Here is a 21,963-nt window from a genome sequence, read left to right as displayed (position 1 = left end):
CCAGTCAGATGCTTAACTGAGTGAGCCACCCAGGTGCTCCAGTACTTTTTATTTTTATGCTGACATCCCTTATAGTGACATAATTATTTTTGGTGGAATTAGTCATTATCTGAGGAGATAATAAGAATTTTCAAACATATTGAAATGAAAGTTGCATATACTTATACTATTTTCCCATCTTTTCTGACTGCCCTTCTTACTTGCTTTCTTCTCTTGATTAGTTTAGTTAATTTGTGACAACTGTTTGCACATTAGGAAAATCAGTCCTTTGTAATATTATTAAAAATATTGTTCCAGTTTCTCATGCATATTTCAACCTCATTCATTATGCTTTTCCATACAAAAGCTTTAATTTCAATATGGTAATATTTATTTTTCTTTATGGGTTTTTTTTTGTCATATTCTCACAACTGCCTCCCCATAGGTTTTGATGATGGAAAAAAATTCAGAGACAGAAGACCTTATAATAAGGTTGGATCATCAGTAGTGACTCTGGCACAGAATTCCATTGTTTTAACATCCTAATTCCAAACTTTTTTTTTCTGTATTATGTTATCTTTAAATACAGCCATTATCCCCAAAGTGGGCTGTGAAACTGCCATTGGGTTCCAGATTCTGTTTCAAATTTGGATGAATCAGCTTCAGAGAAAAAAAGAGAGAAATAAGTAGGAAAACAAACAGGAAAAAGAGACAAAGATGGAAGATACTTTGTTTCCCAGCATGATAGAACCTTAGTGGTAGCAATCTTATAACCTACCTTAACCTAGAAGCTATCTGTCCAGCTACTGACTGAAAGACAATATAACTTACCTCCTAATTGCAATCCTAGGATTCTTTTCACTTTGCTCCAGAAAAAATGTCATCCATCATATATCTTCATGATGATGAACATAGGTCAAACATATATTTTGCTTTAGTTGTAATAGCAACCAAGAATCAAACTTGAAATAGATACATTTATTATCATAGCTGAATACCTGTGTCCTATATTTCAAAATAATACATGCTGTATGTTATATTTGGAATTATTCAATAGATTTGCCAACCATAATTCAAATTGAAATGGGCCTTTGGGTAAATCAACACATTTATTGATTATTTAAAAAATCAAACAAGACTTTGTAAAAGACCCATCTTTTTCTGTGGGAATTAATACTGTTCTATTTAGAGTCACCAAAAAGAATACTAGAATTTGATTCAAAACCACAATTTATGATTATATAATGTGTTTTTATTACCTAATCATCTCTGATGGTTATTCCTTTTGTTTGCCTACTTAATGGATTTGAAGTATGAGTGCTAGGTTCAGGCCAATAAGCCTCTTTTATGGTTTACAGCTTTACTATCATTTTCCTTACTTCGGTACATTAAAAAAGAAAAAAAAAAATGTGAGCTTATGCGAGTGATCACTCAACTGTGGCTGCAAGTTCTCCATGCTTACCATCTCACTTCCCAGAAAAGGGACTAAATAGAATTGGATTGCCTCTCTTGCTTGTGCTCTCCTCTCTTTCTGTCTCTCGCTCTCTCTCTTTCTCTTCCTCTAATGTATCGAACTAAAAAAGAAAGAGGGTTCTAAGGAAACATCTCTCATATGCATTCTGTGTCCCCCTATAGTTTTTCAGTGACTTCATAGTGGTGATATAAGGCTCTACTTGTATAAACATAATTGGAATAAGTAATAATTTATCTTAGTTTTATATCCTCTTTTATTCTTTTTTATTTCCCTTTAATATGTTTTGGAGGCTATAAAATTTGAGGATGAGTAGCTAGGGGTTAGAGTCAAGTGTACTGCACATGGATGCTTAATAAACCTCCATGCCCTGTCAATGCACTCCTGGCCTGAGATGCTGCCTCCCACACTCTTTCTCTTCTTGTCTACCAGAAAGATAGCATTTGGTGAGTGTGTTGTTCTGAAATTCTGATTCTCAGAGGCATTTCAGAACACTGAAACTAGCCCATACTGGCAATGAGCATTTCCACGGGTACACTTATATGGTAACTTTAAATAAATTATTTTAAAATTTATTTTAAATCCCATGAACAAAGTTGGAAGTTTGCCATTAGTAGAACTCACTGAGCCATCAAGCGAGATTGCACCTTTTTTTTGAGCGGTGGGTGACTCAGTATCCAGAAATAGTAAAAGCAGTTCTTAATAGTATCTATATTACTAAAGAGAGTAACTTAAACTTTTAGTTCTTCCTACTTAATTTGTATTATTTTCAACTTACTTTTACTTGAGTTTCTTACCACAAAAATTCATACAAAAACTTAAAAAACTTAAAAACTTAAAAAAAATTAAGGCTACCTAACACTGATCCAATTATTTTTTTCTTAACAACACAGCTTGTTAGTTATTTTATCTTGGTAGTGTCTTATTACCAAAGGAAATTGCATGAAAAAAAAAAAAAACACTGCTTCTTAAAGCCTACCATGCTGATTTGTATCAGCAATGCATGTGTTCTTTAGGTGTTCTCCACGGCTGGAGAAGAGGATTGCATGGCAGCCCGGGACAAAGCGCCATATGGCTAGGACAAGGTGAATGTTGATAAAGGCACATGAGAGATGGAAGGGGAGATGTCACAGCCTGTCAGTCTTTATCCCTAGAGGAAGCTCTGGTGACAGGGGAATGATTGAAATGGCACATTTGGGGTCCCTGGGCATGGAGAAGGGATAAATAATAACTAGCAATTCAATGACATAAACTCAAGGGAAAGATGGAAACAAAGGGAGCTGGGGACTGGGTAGAAGTGGAGCTTTCCTACAGTTGATGAAAGATGCCAGGAAGAGACATTGATGAGAGAGATGATTAAAGGTGGCTTCACAAAGCCTTGAATAGTGACAGATGGGAAGGGTACAATGATTAGTAAGAAAATACAAAGAGAGAAGAGACCTGAAATGAAGTACATTCTTACTGAAGTAGACATATAGGATGACAAAAAAGGGAAAACAAAGGATGAATTTTTTCTGCAACCTGATAAAGGAAATTGGGAGAGATATTGAGATGACCAAGTCCTATCCTTGCATGGAGGAAGCACCCTTGTCCCCAACTCACTTGACCTATCAGAAGTAGCCCAAATCCTTCCCAAAGCCTTTCCAGTAGGGATCCTAGATTTCCAACCAGATATCATGAAACTGGGTCAGCAGAAGCAGACTGTTTTCTGAATCTGAGGACAGATAAATAACAATAACCATTCACTGAGTATTTATAATATGCCAGGTACTGTGAGAGCCCTTTAAACCCATTTTACATCATCACATAGCCCTGCATGTCAAATAAATTGGATTAGTTTTTAAATGTGGAGTGTAGGGCTCAGAGAAGCTAAATAGCTTTCCAAGTCACATAGTCACAGAGTAGCAGAGCAGGGATCCAATTCCCATCTATTTAATTGTGGTTTTCTAGTCGAATCCACTTGTTTACAAAAAGGTTGGACTAGCCACCTTCCCAAGCTGCCTGAGGTCTGCTCCATTCTGGATAAACCCTTTTAAAAGCTACTTCCTTAAATAAACAAAATGAAAATAAAGAATATAATTGGTTCACACATGTCTAGGTTGACCAGTTTACCAGATATTTTCCTCTCATTTTGTCTTTTGAAAAGACTTCAAACTCTGAGAGATGTAGTTATCTTTGCTGATATGATAATACCTTCTAGAATTTTTTTTTTCATCTTATATCTTTGTGTGGACACAGGTAATTCTTCTTACCATACAACCTTGTCCTGGCAATTCTCTTTGATATATAGTTTGCGGATAACAATCACACTTCCTATAACAGATCCCCAGGTTCTTTTCTGGTTGCATAGATCAGCTCAAACTTCTCAGGCTTCTGCTCTGCTTTGTAATGAAAGTGTTATTTCTCTTAAGAATTATTCCTGTATGAACACATCTTCTACATTTTTTGACACATAGTTGGATTTTAGGAACATGTTCCCTTCTCATTTGGTCTGAAATGAAGTAGTCTCATCATAAATCTACATTCCCTTGAAACCTTCCTCAGAGTTCAGCTTTTTAATCTACTTTGTAATTTATTAGCAGAGTAATAATGATTAGCATGACGAGCTTGTAGTAATAGCTCTGTCCCCTTCCAGTACATAACCTCAAATACCCATTTTTGAGGGTTTTGAAAGGAAATTTCTTAGAGTCTCAACATTATAATTTCACAGTTGTGCAATGCCTTTCATTTAGTTAACACTACAAGAATGTATTGTATGCCTAGGATGTCACTAAACATATAGTACTAGATTTGGGGATTAGATTGGTGAACAGTGTAAACTTTGCTTCTACTCTTACAGAGAATACAATTTGGTATAAGATACCAAAAAAATGACTAGACCATTAGAGTTCAGTGTAAGAAGTTTCCAGAAGGGACTTCTCCTATTCCTGTGAAAGTCCAGAAAAAGAGTCTTCTAAGCCAGAGCAGGAATGGTGACATTCCAGCTCAGGTTGCAGCACACAAAAGTAGCAGAGGTGAAAGCATGAGGTCTTCGTGGAACCGATTAAGGTCAGTGACCCCAGAGACCTTCCCCTGTGTCCTTCTCAGGCTTACTTCTGCCCAAGACAAGTGAGAGCATAGAGCTGGGATGGGAGAAGAATTGTGGGAAGTGGGAGGAGATGGATCCTTGTCGGTGAAGCTGGGGCAGGGAGAATTACTAATGACTGAGCTGGCTTTCCTCTCTGGAATTGGGAGATGGATTTAAAAAGGCCTTCACTCAATGCCTGACACATAGTAATCCTTCCATAGATATTGAATGGATTAATGATTGGATGCATAAATTGATTCACCAAAGAAAATTCATATATGTATGATCCATTTCCATAGCACTACTACTATGATAGTTTGTAAAATGATAAATAGGTTTCTGGGAACAGACTAGAAATGGTTTAATGAGATAGTATGTCTGATTTCTAAACAACCACCCTACTGAAAATTTAGGGTGGAATTTGTTTATAAATAAGAGACTATCACAAACTTAGTAATTGTCTTACATGTATACACCTTATGCCTTAAAAAGTAGTTTCCTATTCTCTTAGGGAAAAATCTGGAGTTTAAAAATAATTTTTGTGTGTGGAGGGGGTACACCATTCCTGGAAGTACTGCAATACTAGGTCCATGTATGGAGTGGATGGAGCAAGCTCCTATTCCATCTCCCTGCTCCAAAAATCCACTGAATACATGTCCTGGGATAGAGAACATATCAGATACTAAACTGATAAGAACAGATACTACACTTGATCTTCACTAAAATGCAGAGAAACAATTAAAGATAATTCCTCACTTCAAGCATAACAGTAGGAACTTGAGAGACATTCAATAAATATTGATTATTCCATTTTAGAGACTAACCCAATAAATTCTTTTATGTAAGGATTAAAATTTAATGAAATATTATGGAGATCATTAACTTCTATTCATATTAAGTTAAAATAAAAAGTGGTTTCAAATCATTATTTTTTTTAATTCACATTTCTTAGTTTTACTAAAGTTCTCAATATACTAGCTAGAAAGCCATGATTCTTTGAATATTGGAAATAACATGAAACTTTAGAAAAAAATTGTTATTCTTTGTAATTTCAACCATATACAGCCGAGCATCTTTTTCTTAAGTTTGCAAAATTACTTTGTGAACTATAAAAACTTTAAACCAAAATGTAAGTTTTATCTACTTCTTCGTTTGGAAATTAAAAGCTAGAGTTTGGGGTCAAGAGAACAATAAGAAAAAAATACAAAAGGAAAGGAAAGTTTGCCCTGAGAACAATTAAATGTTCCTTTAATTTCCCTAATGTTATTTATTTATTTATTTTTAAAGATTTTATTTATTTATTTGACAGAGACACAGCAAGAGAGGGAACACAAGCAGGGGGAGTGGGAGAGGGAGAAGCAGGCTTCCCGCGGAGCGGGGAGCCCGATGCCGGGCTCGATCCCAGGACCCTGGGATCATGACCTGAGCCGAAGGCAGACGCTTAATGACTGAACCACCCAGGTGCCCCTAATGTTACTTATTTATATTTTACTTAAATCTTCGGGCTAATAATGAGATGATGTGAATAAAAGATCTAGTTGATCTGGTGGTTACATTTATAGTATCTTAGTTAACAGTATGGGGAATGACAAGGAAATAAGCCTCTTGCTTGTTTGATGTTTAATGCAAATTAAATATTTTTGTGTTTTTGTGAATACATCTTATCATCATTCATGTGCCTCATAGGGAGTGGAGGTCAGGCAGTTAATAAGCTCAGGGAAAAATTAATGTCTGTAAACATTACATAGTAAAATTCTAAGAGAAACAAACTCTCTGGTATCTAGACAGGACATGGCTTTATAAAAAAATTAACCCAATAATGTAATTGTTACCAAGGCTATTGCACTGACATCATAAAATAGTAGTAGTAGTAGTAACGAGTAACTTAGAAACCAAAGTTTCAAAACTATTCTTTGAATTTCTATTATTTTCAGAAATCACTTCCGTTTCCTGGATTTTATTATGATAATCTTTTTTTTTCTTTTTTTTTTTTTTTAGTAAAGAGATTCTTATAAATAAATTTTAAAAAAGACTATGTTATAGTATGGTAAATTCGCCTCCTCTTCTCCATGACAACAGATAAAGAAGCTGTAACCATGGCAACAGTAAGGGCCAGGGAGATTAGGGCCAGACTGGAGATTGGGCCTCCAAGAGCAAAGAAAAAAAGTCCTGATTGATTCCTTATTGAGATGTTATGTGAAGAGGAGTTACTGTTGAGAGAAAGCATTGAGGATTAGTAAGAACAAAATTAATTCCCTGTATAAAGAAGTCATCCCTTTGTTAAAAATGTGTCTGTCCCTTTTCATATGAGGACTGTTTAAACTGAGGTAAAAGAGTCCATGATTAATTCTATTCTGAGCTTTATCTGTGTCATCTGCGTCTAGACTAGCTCTGTGAGAAGGCACTCTTGGAAGCCTGAGGAGAAAAGCATCCGTGCGCAGACTCCCATCGCTCTCCCTCTCGGCAGCCCCTGAATAGGTGGGGAAACCACCTCATTTTTTATGCGATACCATCTCTAAGTGAGGGGGTTTTGGGGAAAAAGGAATTGAAAATTTCTCTCCTGTTCTTTTAAAACGAATTTGTCTAACTTCTTGAGAATTCTCAAAAGATTTTTGTAAGTCATCATGGATCACATTTTGTTTTTAGAAAATCTTTTGTAGAAAAAAAATCTAGTAATGATCCCATTTGCTTTAAACTGGAAGATATATAGGTATTACATTTTGAGAAAATGAGCTATGATTTTGCAAGGATGCATGGATAAAGGGGTTACTTGGGGGTGTTTTAGATGATAAATTTATAAACCTGAGAATGGTCTGATGTATGAATATTTTTCATTTTAAAGGACTTTGCCAAATTATCTGCTAAAAAGGCTACTCTTACAAACTTCAGCTGACAGTGTAAGAGAGTGTCACATCCTGACCAACCCTAGATACTAACATTCTTTAAAGTCTTACTACTCTGACAGATTTTTTTTAATATACTTTATTCTGACAGACTTTTTAGATTTTATTTTAATGCACATTTCTTTTACTGTCATGTTGAACCCTACTTTAAGATAAGATTATTATTATATTGATTTTTGGACTTGTTTTATATTATAGATATTAACTATCATTTGTTAGATATTTTGCAAATACTTTGGGTCATTCTTTCCAGAGGAGATAACACTAAACTAAGTGAAGGGGGACAGTAGGAGTTAGGTGGATGAGATGGGTCTGTTAGAGTGGGAGCTGCTATGGGAAGTCTTCGGGGAGTCAAAAGTGGATCCACATGGGGAGAGCCTGCTTAGTGCAAGCAGCAAAAAGCCAAGGAGCCTCCAGATCCTCTTATCATTCATAGGTGTGATGATTACGTATTTGTGCTGTTGTGTGGCATGTTCCTCCCTCAAACCTTGTTATGAACTGAGCACATTCCCTATCTGATGTGGGGGGAGAAAGCCAGGGAGCCTCCATGTGAGCTTGATGAGGAATGCCCTCGCCTATTTTTTTGCCATTGACTCCTCTGTACCTAGAAGGGCTGGCATTGGATAGGCATATTTTTTGGATGAGTAGAGCTAATGGATGCTGCTTACTGTGGAAACTTTGCAAGCCTCTCCCCAAAGTGGTATTTTTCTGGCAACAGAAATACACTAGGCTGTTATACAGGATGGCCCTTGGAATCACCCTCAATCAGTGGTGGAGGAGTGGTGGATAATCACCTCAGCCCGCTTCTTTCAAGACAGATAACCTAGAGGCCGGGGCCACACTGGCCCGCAGAGCCCCCCGTGGAGTTACCATCCAGTTTCTCACAGTGCTAACTGGCAGCTAAGTCATTTTTTTCTAGCCTTTACTCCCTGCTGTCTCACTTCCCAACTTCCTTGGATCACCTTCCAAATAAACTGTTTGCACTTAAATCCATTTCTCAGGGCCTCCTTGTGGAGGAAACCAAACTAAGAAAAGTGATCAACAAGAGCCAGGCCAATAGGCCCATTTCAAAGTTTAGGGATTTCCTGAGGTAAAGAGTAGACCCTGAGGATAAATAAATAGTAGAGTAATATGACCAGATGTGTCTTTTTACAAGCTTATTCAGGATGCTGTCTGTACACAGAATACATTTGAGGGAGATGAGTGGAAGGAAAGCAGAGGAGCTGGAGAAAGCAGAGATAGCTGTGACAGTTCTAGGAAGACAGAATCATGGTGTGGCGGTGGAGCTAACATGGAGTAGGTTTACCAGATGTCCAGGAGGAGGAATCCTAGAAAGGATGAGTGAGAGAGAGTCAGGGGTAGGGGATACCTTTTAGGCTTCTGGGATGTACTTGTGAGGACAGTGTAGATACAACTGAGTTGAGCAGCCCAGAAGGAGAAGCAGGCTGAGTGGACAGTGAAGGGGGTGGGGAGGATAAATTCACATAAAGAGTGCTACTTTGAGATGTCCATGGTATGTGGAAGTACAGGTTTTTGTCAGGAGACTTAATATCACCCACATTTTTGAGACAGATGCTACATATCCGGGCATCAGTCTTCTCTCTCCCCTCACCACTCTCCACAAAAGATTGACTAACTTGCTGCCCGCCTATCATTTGTTTCAAATACTGTGTTGACCAAAAAAGCAAGGGGAAATTTTACATATAAAGAAGTTGGCTACGAATATATGGAGCCAGAAATAACTCTGAAAGCTTTCTGCAGTTCTTTAAAACTTATTTCTGTATGTAACTGGTATGTATTGTCCATTGATAATATTTCTGGAACCATTGGGAAATGAGAGAGCTGCCCTCACCCCAGTGGATTTTCTAGCTAACAGGAGTGAGTGCACAGTAGGAATAGTGATTCAGCCAGCCCCTGGAGAAAGTGAATGTAAGGATGGAGACTAATTTTGATAAGAACTAGAGAAAATAGCCCACAAAAGCCAGTTTGAAGATTAAATGTAGGCAAATGGGTCTTTGTGATTTGGGGCTAGAAATCACCTGTCAAAATGAAACATATGTTTCCTACCCTTGGGAACTTGAAAAAAATAAGATGAATTATGAATATACACATTTAATAGAAAATTCTATTATAGATTATGAGTGCCCCGAATATTTAAAAAATGAGTTCTTCAATTGTGGATGATTTATTCCTGTGAATAACAATTGTTAAATTTTGCCATACATGCAGTGATACTCTACAAGCGTGGGACAATTGTGTATCTTTATGTCTGGTAGAATTTTTTTTCTGTCAGTTCCTTTCCAGCAGGTAGTCTGTAAGAACTCTTTCTACTTTTGGTTAGCTTCCATTGACTTTGATTTGCTGTTCCTTCAAATTGTATCTAAAACAGGATAAACAGTCTCTGAGTAGAATAAGGTTTTACAATAACTGCTTGGTTACCTGAGGCATTTATCCATGGCTATGTGTCTCTGTGTCATGCCTAAACAGAACATTTTTTGTTATGGATCCCGTTAGTAATGGAAATTGGACAAATATGCAGTAGAATCATATATGTTATTAATTAGCCACCCTTTCATAAGCTCCAAGGAATTCTAATATATCTTTGATTCCATTAGTTTGATTGCTTTCCCTTGTGTTTTTTCCTTCCTTTAGAATGGACCATTCTATGTTTGCTAGTGTTTTGCCTTCCTGCACATTTCCCGTCCATGGCACCAACACCTCTGACAGCCTCCTCTTCTTCCTCCCTAGCTATCCCAAGCTCCAGTGTCCTCCCTTCTGCTCCCAGAGATGTGGTCCCTGTGTTGGTTTCCAGTCGGTTTGTCCGTCTCAGCTGGCGCCCACCTGCAGAAGCAAAAGGGAACATTCAAACCTTCACGGTCTTTTTCTCCAGAGAAGGTGACAACAGGTAGGTGCTACCAGTACCTAATCCACCATCTCTTTAGATGTATACTGTGGCATAAAGGCAACTGCAGGAGATCTTGAGCAGGGACTTTGGAGACCATGTGGAATCTCAGCTCTGCCCATCACTGATCAGTATGCAGAGATAATATACCTCCATGGTCTGTGTGTGTTTTTTTAAAGTGGGATTGTTTAAAGCATCAAATAAAGTCATTTATAGGATTTATAGGAAACTTCCTTGAAAGAAGGCAAGCATGTGAATATATAATAACCAGGGGTTTTTTTTTTTTATTTCCTTGATTTTCAAAGTGATAAACAGAAAACAGAATTAGGCTGTATATTAACAGAACAGGATATGAAAGAACCACAGTGGCCAGGTTGTAATCCCAACTCTGTCATTGACATCATGTGATCTCAAGAAAACCACATAATTTCTCTGAGCCTGACTTTACTGTATAATAAAGAGTGAATAATAATACTTAGCTCTCAAAGTTTTTGTTAGGATTAAATTAGGTTGCATATGTAAAGGCCATACAGGAGTATCTAATATTTGGTAGAAATTATTATTTCTCTTTTTTAAAGGTTTTATTTATTTATTATTTGAGAGAGAGAGAGGAGGACCAGAGGAAGAGGGAGAGAGAGAATCTTAAGCAGACTCCATGCTAAGTGTGGAACCTGATGCAGGGCTAGATATCACGATCCTGAGATCATGACCTGAGCCAAAATCAAGAGTCTGACACTTAACCAACTGAGCCACCCAGACACCCCATGTTGTTCCTCTTTTCACTTGCCACTTGTAGGCAGATGTGTTCTGTATATGTCTGGTTTCAAGATTACAATCTATTATTGTTCTTGATTTTTCTCAACACTTTCTCCTTGAAATGTTTCATGATTTTAAGACTTTGAAGTTTGATTTGTAAGTCTAATTTGATATTGGGTAAATTCCAATTTCTTCTATAAGAATAAATTGTGGGGGCACCTGGGTGGCACAGTCAATTAGACATCCGAGCCTTGGTTTCAGCTCAGGTTGTGATCTCAGGGTTATGAGATAGAGCCCCACATCGGGCTCCATGCTCAGCTGAGTCTGCATTTTGGATGTGCCATAACAGAAGGGTTTTTCATATAGTATCTAGTTTGCCATATCGTTTGAAATGGCATTTTGAAATATTTATTTGGATGCCTATATGGCTGGTATCATTATTATATATCATTAATTATTGACAGTTGAGCAAGTACATTTGAATATAAACATGTTCGGGTTTGGGAAATTTTATTTAAGATTAAAGCATAGGGGCCACTGGGTGGCTCAGTTGGTTAAGTGTCTCCCTTCAGCTCAGATCATGATCCCAGGGTCCTGGGATCGAGCCCCATGTCAGGCTCTCTGCTCAGTGGGAGCCTGCTTCTCCCTCTCCCTGCTGCTCCCCCTGCTTGTGCTCTCTCTCTCTCTGTCAAATAAATAAATAAATAAATAAATAAATAAATAAATAAATAAATAAATAAATAAAATCTTGAAAAAAAAGATTAAAGCATAAAGCCACTCTGTAAACATTTCACTTAGAAGGAATCAGACACCAAAACTAATATTACTAATATGTTAACTAACTGAAATTTAAATAAAAACTTTAAAAAAAAGAAGGAATCAGAAAAGCAAGGAAGCTTTCTTAATAGACCTTTCCATTCTATTCCTTGGGCATTTTTTTTACTTTCTCTCCTCATCAACATTTGGGTTTTCTGTATTGCCAATTAAAGGCAGCCAAAGAGATCAACATGTAAAAGCTCAATTTGCTTCAGAGAAACACTGTGTTTCCAAATCCCAAAATTCTGTAGAGAACAACACCTATTTACAAATGTACTCTGCAAACCTACTGTGCCTCTCACATAAGGATGGAATGTCATCATTATGTTCCTCAAGAGATGAGGATTTTGGTAGGGCAACTAGGATCTACATAAATGTTGGTCTGTTGATTTGGCTGAATCCTGAGATCCATATCTTTTCTTCCATATTAAACCTCCTCCTATATAGAACCGGTCTAAAACGGACCCCCATTGGTAGGCAGGGTATTGTGGGATGAGGCAGTTTCTTCCTTCATCCTTGAATGCAGACTGCATTCACTTTCTGTAAAGTTTACCAGCCAAGGGAAATGTAACCTGTTTGATACATCTACAAAGATGTTATATTTTGGGGGTTGGTGGCAGCATGGGAGAAGTTGAGAGGGAGAGTGAAAAGAAAGCAACAGAGAGAAGTAGAAGGAAAGACAGAGAAAAATGGCAAGTGCCCTAGTGGGACCCACTTGTTCATTGAGCTGAGTTCAAACGAATCCTGGCTTTCACCGTTCGTTCTTCTGTAGAAGAATGAAATAGACGGCTGTCGCAAGTAATCCTGTGCCAACTGAGGTACCAGTAGAAAGTGTGTGGGGAGAAGCCAGGATTCAAGTGTGAGGCTTAGTCTAATCTCTCCAGTGTGTGAGTGCTCTAAACTCATAGTGATCTTTAGGAGCCCCTCAGGATTCAAAAGGGACAATATAGCTTGGACTGGCCAGAGTGGTGTTCAGTGCAGTATGATAATCAGAAGGAACAGTACAACTTTGTTCATGCTGTGTCTCAAAATGATTTCCTTTCTAGTCCACAGCAATAAAGTATATCATTTTTAAGTTTCTCTTTTCTTTCATAATTTGACCTGACTTTAAAATGAAAGAAATAAACATAATACACATAGAGCCTATGTTCCTTAAGATCACTCATTACCACAAAGAAGTAGGCATTCGTTTTAGTCTCATCTGCAGCTCTTTGACTCTGTGACCTTATGATGAGCCTGGCTGTCTTTGAATCTCAGTGTGTGCAGCTAAGAAAACTGGAGGTAATAATTCTTGCCCAATTGTCTTCATGTAGCCATATGGATGTCCTGGAGCCACGTTAAATTTACCCTACCCCAAACCATACTCACTGTCTTCTCAAATATATTTTCCTCTCTTTTCTTGGTATATGTTAGGACCTTCCATCCTGTTGACCAAACAAAAAACCCAAGTCATATTTTACTCCTCCTGGCCTCTTGGCTCTGCTATTAGTCATTCTGTCCTGTCAAGTCTACCTCGGCCACAGCTCAGCAATGCCCCCTTTATTCTATCATCTCCATCATCACTGATCTGATCTCTGACAATAGCTTCTTGCCTTCTAATCCATCCTTCTCACCATCTCTAGTTATCTTGCTGAAATACAGTTAGGATCACTCACTCTACTGCGAAAAAAATGTGAATGTTCTTAAATTTAAATATGATAAAATTTCTATATAAAGACATGCACATAATAACTTACAAAGTCTTTTGAATGGAAATCTATATCCAATCTATACATAGGTAGAGTGTGGTTCCTATAACCTATAATGGTTAAACATATGTCATTTAAGTAAGTCTAAATGGCTGGATTTGAAAATGGTGCTGCTGTTTATCATCTGTGTGACTTTGTGCATTTAGTTATGTGAAAGATGGGAATAAGATCTTTTGGTATGATGGCTAGAGGGAAGATGCATTATACCTCTCTGAATTGCTATGAGAACTAATTGAAGGAATTGAAGCAAAGCATCCAGGGAAGTCATTGCATATAGGCAGTATGGAGAGGCTCAGAATAGTGTGAACTCAGAGACAATATGGGAAAGAGGCTGAAAATAAGGCTCAAAGGTGGTAATCATCATCATCATCATCATCATCATCATCATCATCATCATCATCTGACTTACCTACCCAATGTGTCTTTCAGCATATAATGTCTCCTAAATTTCTATAAAAAACTGCCCATACTCTTAACAAGTATGGCCAAACTTTCACTTATGCACTGGATTTCATCCCTTTTTAAGCAAAAGAACAAAACTTCAGCTATTCCTTCTCTCCCCTCATTATAAAATTTTTCCATTCTGGTGGATCCTGTTCATCAACATACAAACATGCAGTTGTATTTTCCATCTCAACAAATTTTCCCTCAATCTTCTCCCTCCTCTACCACTCTGTTCTGTATTCCCTTATATAGCAAATTCCCTTGAGTTGTCTAACTTCACCCGAATACCTTACCTCGTATCTTTTTAAAAATTTTTTATTGTTATGTTAATCACCATACATTACATCATTAGTTTTCGATGTAGTGTTCCATGATTCATTGTTTGTGCATAACACCCAGTGCTCCATGCAGAACGTGCCCTCCTCAATACCCATCACCAGGCTAACCCATCCTCCCACCCCCCTCCCCTCTAGAACCCTCAGTTTGTTTTTCAGAGTCCATCGTCTCTCATGGTTCATCTCCCCCTCCGATTTCCCCCCCTTCATTCTTCCCCTCCTGCTATCTTCTTCTTTACCTTACCTTGTATTTCAGTCATGATTCTATCCCTAATATTTCAAGCAACTGCTCTTATCTAGGTTCACCAGTGACTTCCATGTTGCTAACTCAATAGTCAATTACATTGACTCAGTCCTCACATTACTTGGGCGATAAGCAAATTTTCAGTCCTCACATTACTTGGGCAATAAGCAAATTTTGTCATATTTGATCATTTCCCCTTTTGTGACTCATCATTCCCTTGGGTTCTATTACACACACTTTCCTGGTTCTACTCTAATCCCTCTGGCCACTCATTTTTAGCTTCTACTTTTTACTCCAAATCTCCCTGACCTGTGAATATTGGATTGCCTCAGGGCTCAGGCTTTGAAGATCTCTTTTTATCCAGTTTGTGACTTTATATTTTGTCAGTATGCTGATGTCTTCCAAATTTGTATCTCTGGTCTTGACATTTTACCTGTAGTCCTGAATCATATATCCAAATTCTGCCTTGGTTTCTTAACTTTTGATTTCTTATGAGTATCTACAATGTATCAACAAAACCAAATACCTGTTTTCCTTCATCCCCCCTCCAAATACTTTATTATTATAGAGAATACCCTGTCTCAGTGAAATCTACATATTTCTCATTACTCAGGCCAAAATCCTTGGAATAATTGTTAATTCTTTTCTTTTTCTTATATTGTATAACCAAAAACATCATCAAGTCTTAGCAGCAATATCAAAATACATCCTGAATCCAGGAAGCAATATAATACTTGGTATTTGTTATAAAATAATACTAAAGACTTTCAGTTTTGAACTGAGTGATGGGAATAAAGTGGTTCATCGTATCATTCTGTCTAGTTTTGTGTTGCTTAAAATTTTCCATGATAAAAAAATAAAGCCAAATAAAAAAAAAAAAAAACATATACTGAATCTTACCACTTCTTACCCCTTTTTATTACCATCAAGTGTCATCTGAACTATTGTAATAACCTCTCAAGGCGGTTCCCTCACAGCAGCAGGAATAAATCTTTTAAAACATACCTTAGATCCTGTTATCCTTCTGCTTCAAAACCTTCCAATGACTTTCTATCTCATTCAGAGACTAAGCAGATACCCTTCCTGATCTGGTCCCTTGTCACCTTCCTAGACTCATCACTTATTCTTAACGTTTACCTATTTGCTCACTTCTCTCCAGTTTCACTGGCTTCATTGCGTTTCCTAAATATACCAAGAATCCTCCTCCCTCAAGTTTTTCACTTGCTGATCAGCCTGTTAGAATGTTCCTCCCCTTGACATCCATGTGGATCCTTGGATTGCACTGAGTCTTTGATGAAGTGGCACCTTCTTCTGGATGTCTTATCTGACCAATACCCATTCCCTATGCCCTTTTTCATTCATATTTTTTCCACAGCTTTATCACCTTGTACTTAGTATTTCCTGAATCCCCTTTCTTGATGCCAGAATATAAGCTTCATGTGGGCAGGGCTGTTCTTATCTCCTTTATTCCCTGAGCTATTCTTAGTACCTAGAGCAATATGGAACCCATAATAAACACTCACAAAATATTTGTTGAATTGAAGCTCTAACTGCAATGTCAACTACTATGTGAATCTCCCCACAGTCCTCCAGCTCATAAATCATCAATTTTTCCCTTATAATTTGATTACTATTATATTATTCCTACCTTTTGTCCAGTTTTGTGTTTGAGTACATGCATGTTTCTCTTCCTGATGACAGAAACTAGGTCTTATTTATAACTCCATACCCACGTGTCTAGTATCATGACTTCTGTAGACACTTACTGATTGGAACTAGTTGGATAAAGGTAGCAGAGAGACAGATGTGGTATTCTTAATAGATAGTTCCTTAATTAATAAAACAAATTGTGTTACTGAGGAGGATGAATAAGTTAACTGAAGTTCAATAACTTATTTTTTAATTGAGAAAAAATAAAAGTTGATTTTGAAATTTGATTCCAATATCCCTGTTCATTTTCTCACTCTCAACTAGAGCAAATATATGCCATATGTCTCTGAGCGGTTAGCTGTGATGCTTATTTGCTCATATAGGTTTATTTAGCACCTTAACACAATAGCTTTTTAAAAGGTGGTGGATTTAACATTTGCCTCAGACTAGTAATGACTTTGTCAGGCAAATTACTCTAGCTCAGATTATCATTAATCTGTCTGACTGGTTAATGGTGTCAATAATGCAAGTGCCATAGTTAACATCTTTTTTTTTTTTTTTTTTTTTTTTTATTCAGCCCCTTGGGTGCTTTCATTTCATAAGTCAGGAAACAGGAAAAATTACAGAACCTGAAAGCCAGGATTCACAGAGATGCAGTTCCTTCACAAATATCCAGCTATCCCCTCCTTGTACCTAAAAATCATTGAATTGAAAGTGATCTTTGGAATCATAGTACAACTTCCTGCTACTTAAACATTTAGAAACTGATACTCAGGGGAGGAGTCAGTCTCATGCTGAAGGCCACTGAGTAAGCATTCATGGTGAGAGCATTTATTGAACACTTACTGTGCCAGATGCCAGGCTAAGCATCTCTTACATAAATTATCTTATTTCATCCCCACAACAAAACATTATCCACATGAGGCTTAAAGACGACATTGTCATCTCTGCTCTACAGCTAGTAAGTGGTAGAACCGGGATATAATGCAGGCCTGATTCCAAAGCAGGTGTTCTCAATCACTACACCAACTTGCTCCTAACATAGTTAGTGGATTAACCTGGAAGAGAATCAGGCTTTCTCGATATTTTCAGAATTATGACATAAATTTCTTCTACCAGGCTTCTTTCCAGCAATTTTCTGACTTAACGGCTAAGTTGATTTGCATCATTTATTTACCAGTTATAGACAGAGTAGCAGACTTTTTGTGTATGTATAGAACATTGTATTTCCTATTCCATAATCTAAAGTTACTTATGGAGTATGACACAGTGTAGCCAAAAGCTTAGGGTAATGTGACTATGGAATTCAACTGTATGTGTTTCAATCCTGGCTTGGAACTTAACTATCTGTGTGGCCCTTATGTGGGATAGATTCCTCATGTGGAATAATAATCATAACTGACATGTAAGGCTATGACGACTTCAAAAATTGTTAGTGCCTAAAACATTTGCTTATTGCCTGGCGCTCCAAAAGCACTCAGTTCTTGTCAGCCAGAGCTATGTGCAAATGACTGTGTGTATTAGAAATGAAAAGCAATGAAATACAGGTGTTTCCCAATGTATATTCAGAGAGGACTTTATCACTTTTTAAATGTTAGCCCATTTGATCCTCAGAAAAGGCAGGTATGATAACTTCCATTTTATGGATCAGCACGCATCACTCTGTTCAGAAAATCTGAAAAAAACACTGCTTAAGAAACTACACAACTGGGCGCCTGGGTGGCTCAGTTGGTTGAGCGACTGCCTTCGGTTCAGGTCATGATCCTGGAGTCCCGGGATCGAGTCCCACGTCGGGCTCCCTGCTCAGCGGGGGGTCTGCTTCTCCCTCCGACCCTCTTCCCTCTCGTGCTCTCTGTCTCTCATTCTCTCTCTCAAATAAATAAATAAAATCTTTAAAAAAAAAAAAGAAACTACACAACTAGTAAATATTAGAAGAAAGATTTAAATGCAAAGTTTCTAGTCCAGTGATCTTTTCAGTGTACCATACAAAGTAAAAGATATTCCCTAAAAGAGGTACATATAAAGTACTGTGGGAGTTCAGATGAGAGAATTAAAACACTTTCATGAGCATCGTTCAATTTAATCCTCACAATAACCCTGTGAGGTAGGCAGATAAGGGACTGGTATCTTCATTTTGCAAATGAAGCAGGGAAGGCTCCAAGATAGCCCCTGACTTGCTCAAGGTCACACCCCTATTCTGTGGCAGGACAAAAGCTGGACTGGGTCTTCCAACTTGCAGCCCTGTATGCGTTACATTGCTTTATGCTGCCTCAGAAAACCTCTGCTCACTGCTCAGGATTAGAGGGCCACCTTTGCATGATTGACATGGAGGATTCACTTTAGAATTCATCGTGCATTACATTTTCAACATGGTGTTTACATCTTCTTTTCCCGCTCTTCAGAGCTGAGGCTGTGCAGCTGATGAAGCTCGTTATGAAGGGAGGGTGTTGTGAAGGAAAGAGAACAAGACTCAGAATCCAAAGCTCCACATTCTGGTCCTGGCTTACAGCCTGGCAAAGTTAGCCCCCTTTTTACTCTGCTTCTCTGTAAAAATGTAAAGCCCTGTCCTTTCTACCTCAAAATGTCCTTAGATCATTGAGTAAGAGAATAGTGATTTAATTCTTCCAATGGGCTTAATGTATACTGAAAAATAAAACATGCCCTCTATAAATGCCATATACAAATGAATGACCCATTATTCACTTGTGAGTTGACTATGTGTCCGGCTCTGTACTGGGAATAATAGAGAAGTCAACAGTCTCTTTGGAGGCAGTTTAATAATGTCGGGAGGATCATTCTACTGAAGAATATATAACTACACACTGAATTAAGAGCTCTAAAGGAAAGGAATGTGCCTCTGTGAGAGAAGACATGTGTGCATAGTGTCTATGTGATAATCAGATTTGTATTTTGAAAAGACAGCTGTAGCTGCAGAGTGGAAGTTAGACCCATGTGGTCAGCCCAGTGGATGCAGGGAAGCCACCTAGGCTATTGCAGAAGTCCAGGCGAGAAATGACGGTGGGTCAGACTAAGGCTGGATCAGTAGAGATGGAGCAGGAGAAACATTATTCTAGAGATATTTAGGAAGCAAAATTGATAGGAGTAGCTGACAGTTTGGCAGTCATGGTGAGACAACGGATGTTTACAAGGATAGTTCCTAGTTTTCTGGCTTATTTAAATGGAGGGATGCTAGGGTAACTCACTGACATTAGGATGCTGGAAAAGACCCAGGCTTGAGAATGAAGATCATAAATTCAGCTTCAGACATGTTTTTTTACATACATTCAAGTGGGAATGTCAAGTGGGGACTTCAGAATAAGGAACCTGGCTGGAGCTCAGAGAAGTTTGGGCCAGAAATATGTTAAATATCAAGAATTTGTCAGCATATGTATGATAACTACAGCTTTTAAAGAAGAAAATGGATCATCCTCCCTCCCCGCCCCCCCCCCAAAAATAAAACCAAGAAGAGGACCCAGAACTGAGTCATATTTATTAAGGGACAGAGGCTGAAACTAAACAAAATTAACGATTTGAAACAAAAAGCTTTTTTTCCATGAGAAGATAGTTTTTTAATGTTTTATTGCAGTAGCTATTTGTTATGTAACTAGTCTCTTGAATGTATACTAGCTGCTGAAACAGAGATTATATTAAAATAAAATTTTTAAAAGTTTGTCCCTCAGACTATGCTTTTTAACAATTCAAGAAAAAAAGGAACTTACAGGCAAAATTTAGTCAAAATACCTCTGACCAACTAGATGATCTCCATTTCCCTATGCTTTATCTGGTGGCGAGTCACCGCTGAACCCACTTTTCCTTCAAGATAGCTCTTGATTTCAGACTCTGGCTCTGGGGTAATAAAGAGTGTAGCATTGGGTAGCTGTTACTGCTGTCATTTTGAGCCTTATTCTAGTAGACACCATATTTCAGTTTTGAAATCTTATCATTGTACCATTCTTGTCACTGAAGAAATAAAAGTGAAAGTGGAGTGGATAAAAAGGGGATGCTAAACATCTTTCCATTAAAAGTAGCATAATTCCTTCCCTATAAAGCACCATTAATGTAACTCACCCCCCCTTGAAGCAACTAATTAGGTGTTTGATACCTCAAGACAGCATTTGTTGCTCACCTCACAAGTGTAACTAAATGTTAACACCCTGGTGCACTTGGGCAAGACAATATGTGTTTACTTAAAATGTATACTAGAGACATGTTGTTACAAATGGTCCAGTAAGAAACAGTATCATGCTTACTCTTTAAAAGTCTCCTTACTTCTGAAATGTAAATTACAGAAGCACTAAATTCAGTTAAACACACACACACACACACAATTTTCTGTTCCCAACAAAGAATATTAGACTAGAAAGGCTCCTTTGAGTAGATCCCACTCTGTTTTCAAATAATGAAAACAAAATCCAGGAAGGTGAAGTGATATGAAAAAGGTCACCCAAATAAGTTGGGATAGAAAAACGGAATCACAAATGTTGGCGAGGATGTGGAGGAAGGGGAACCCTCTTACACTGTTGGTGGGAATGCAAGCTGGTACAGCCACTCTAGAAAAAGTCTGGAGGTTCCTCAAAAAGTTGAAAATAGAGCTACTGTATGACCCAGCAATAGCACTACTGGGTATTTACCCCAAAGATACAAATGTAGTGATCCGAAGGGGCACATGCACCCCAATGTTCATAGCAGCAATGTCCCTAATAGCCAGACTGTGGAAGGAGCCAAGATGTCCTTCAACAGATGAATGGATAAAGAAGATGTGGTTCCTATATACAATGGAATATTACTCAGCCATCAGAAAGGATGAATACCTACCATTTCACCTACATGGATGGAACTGGAGGGGATTATGCTAAGTGAAATAAGTCAAGCAGAGAAAGACAATTACCATATAGTTTCACTCATTTGTGGAACATAAGGTATAACACAGAGGACCATAGGGGAAGGGAGGGAAAACTGAATGGGAAGAAATCAGAGAGGGAGACAAACGATGAAAGACTCTGGACTCCAGGAAACAAACTGAGGGTTTCAGAAGGAAGGGGGAGTGGGGGAATGGGGTAGCTGGGTGATGGGCATTAAGGAGGGCACATGTTGTGCTGAGCACTGGGTGTTATACGCAACTAATAAATCGTTGAAAACTACATCAAAACTAATGATGTTGGCTAACTGAACATAATAATAAAAAAAAGAAATTAAAAAAAAAAAAAGAAAGAAAAATGGAATCAGATCCAGCTCTCTAAATGTTTTGGAGATCACACTATGTGGAGATGTTATACAATTATTCTATTAACATTTTTACATTTATTTATGTATTCATTTAAAAATTTGTGAGCACCGACAACATAGCCATTTTTATATTCACTGGGTGTATATGCTGAGTGCCAACAAAATGTGAATTGAATATGGCTTCTCTTCTGAAGTAATTCACAACTGAGTTTAAAGACAGGCATGCCTATTAATACAATGTGATATGGGCTACAATAGATCTATAAACCAAGAGCGGCAAAACCATGAAAGAAAGACTAATGCTGCTGGAATCACAGGACATGATAGTAGGAAAGCTCAAGTCAAGAGATTTTATTTGAATTGGGTTGGAAGAATGAACAAGCTTTTGCCAAACTGAGAAGGAACTGTGAGTCAGGAGAAGG

General features: G+C 37.8%; 1 protein-coding gene and 2 non-coding genes across 3 annotated transcripts in view; 2 read left to right on the top strand and 1 right to left on the bottom strand.

Annotated features, from left to right (window-relative positions):
- Positions 1-21,963, top strand: part of DCC (DCC netrin 1 receptor) — a 1,173,370-nt gene that overhangs the window by 794,020 nt on the left and 357,387 nt on the right. The window contains exon 8 of the mRNA XM_034996274.1: positions 10,169-10,325. Within this exon, the coding sequence (XP_034852165.1) occupies positions 10,169-10,325 (157 nt within the window). The remainder of the gene's footprint in view (positions 1-10,168; positions 10,326-21,963) is intronic.
- On the bottom strand, positions 5,067-5,256 carry LOC118004816. The gene has a single exon (XR_004677706.1). It is a non-coding gene; the product is annotated as a U2 spliceosomal RNA (small nuclear RNA).
- Positions 7,838-7,941, top strand: LOC118004811. Its single transcript, XR_004677701.1, has one exon. It is a non-coding gene; the product is annotated as a small nucleolar RNA U13 (small nucleolar RNA).

This window comes from Mirounga leonina, unplaced genomic scaffold (genome assembly GCF_011800145.1).
Source record: "Mirounga leonina isolate KUSES-001 unplaced genomic scaffold, KU_Mleo_1.0 Mir_93, whole genome shotgun sequence".
NCBI classification, from domain to species: Eukaryota; Metazoa; Chordata; class Mammalia; order Carnivora; family Phocidae; genus Mirounga; species Mirounga leonina.
Note: the sequence above shows the minus strand (reverse complement) of the source record. Positions and strands in the feature narration are given on the sequence as shown.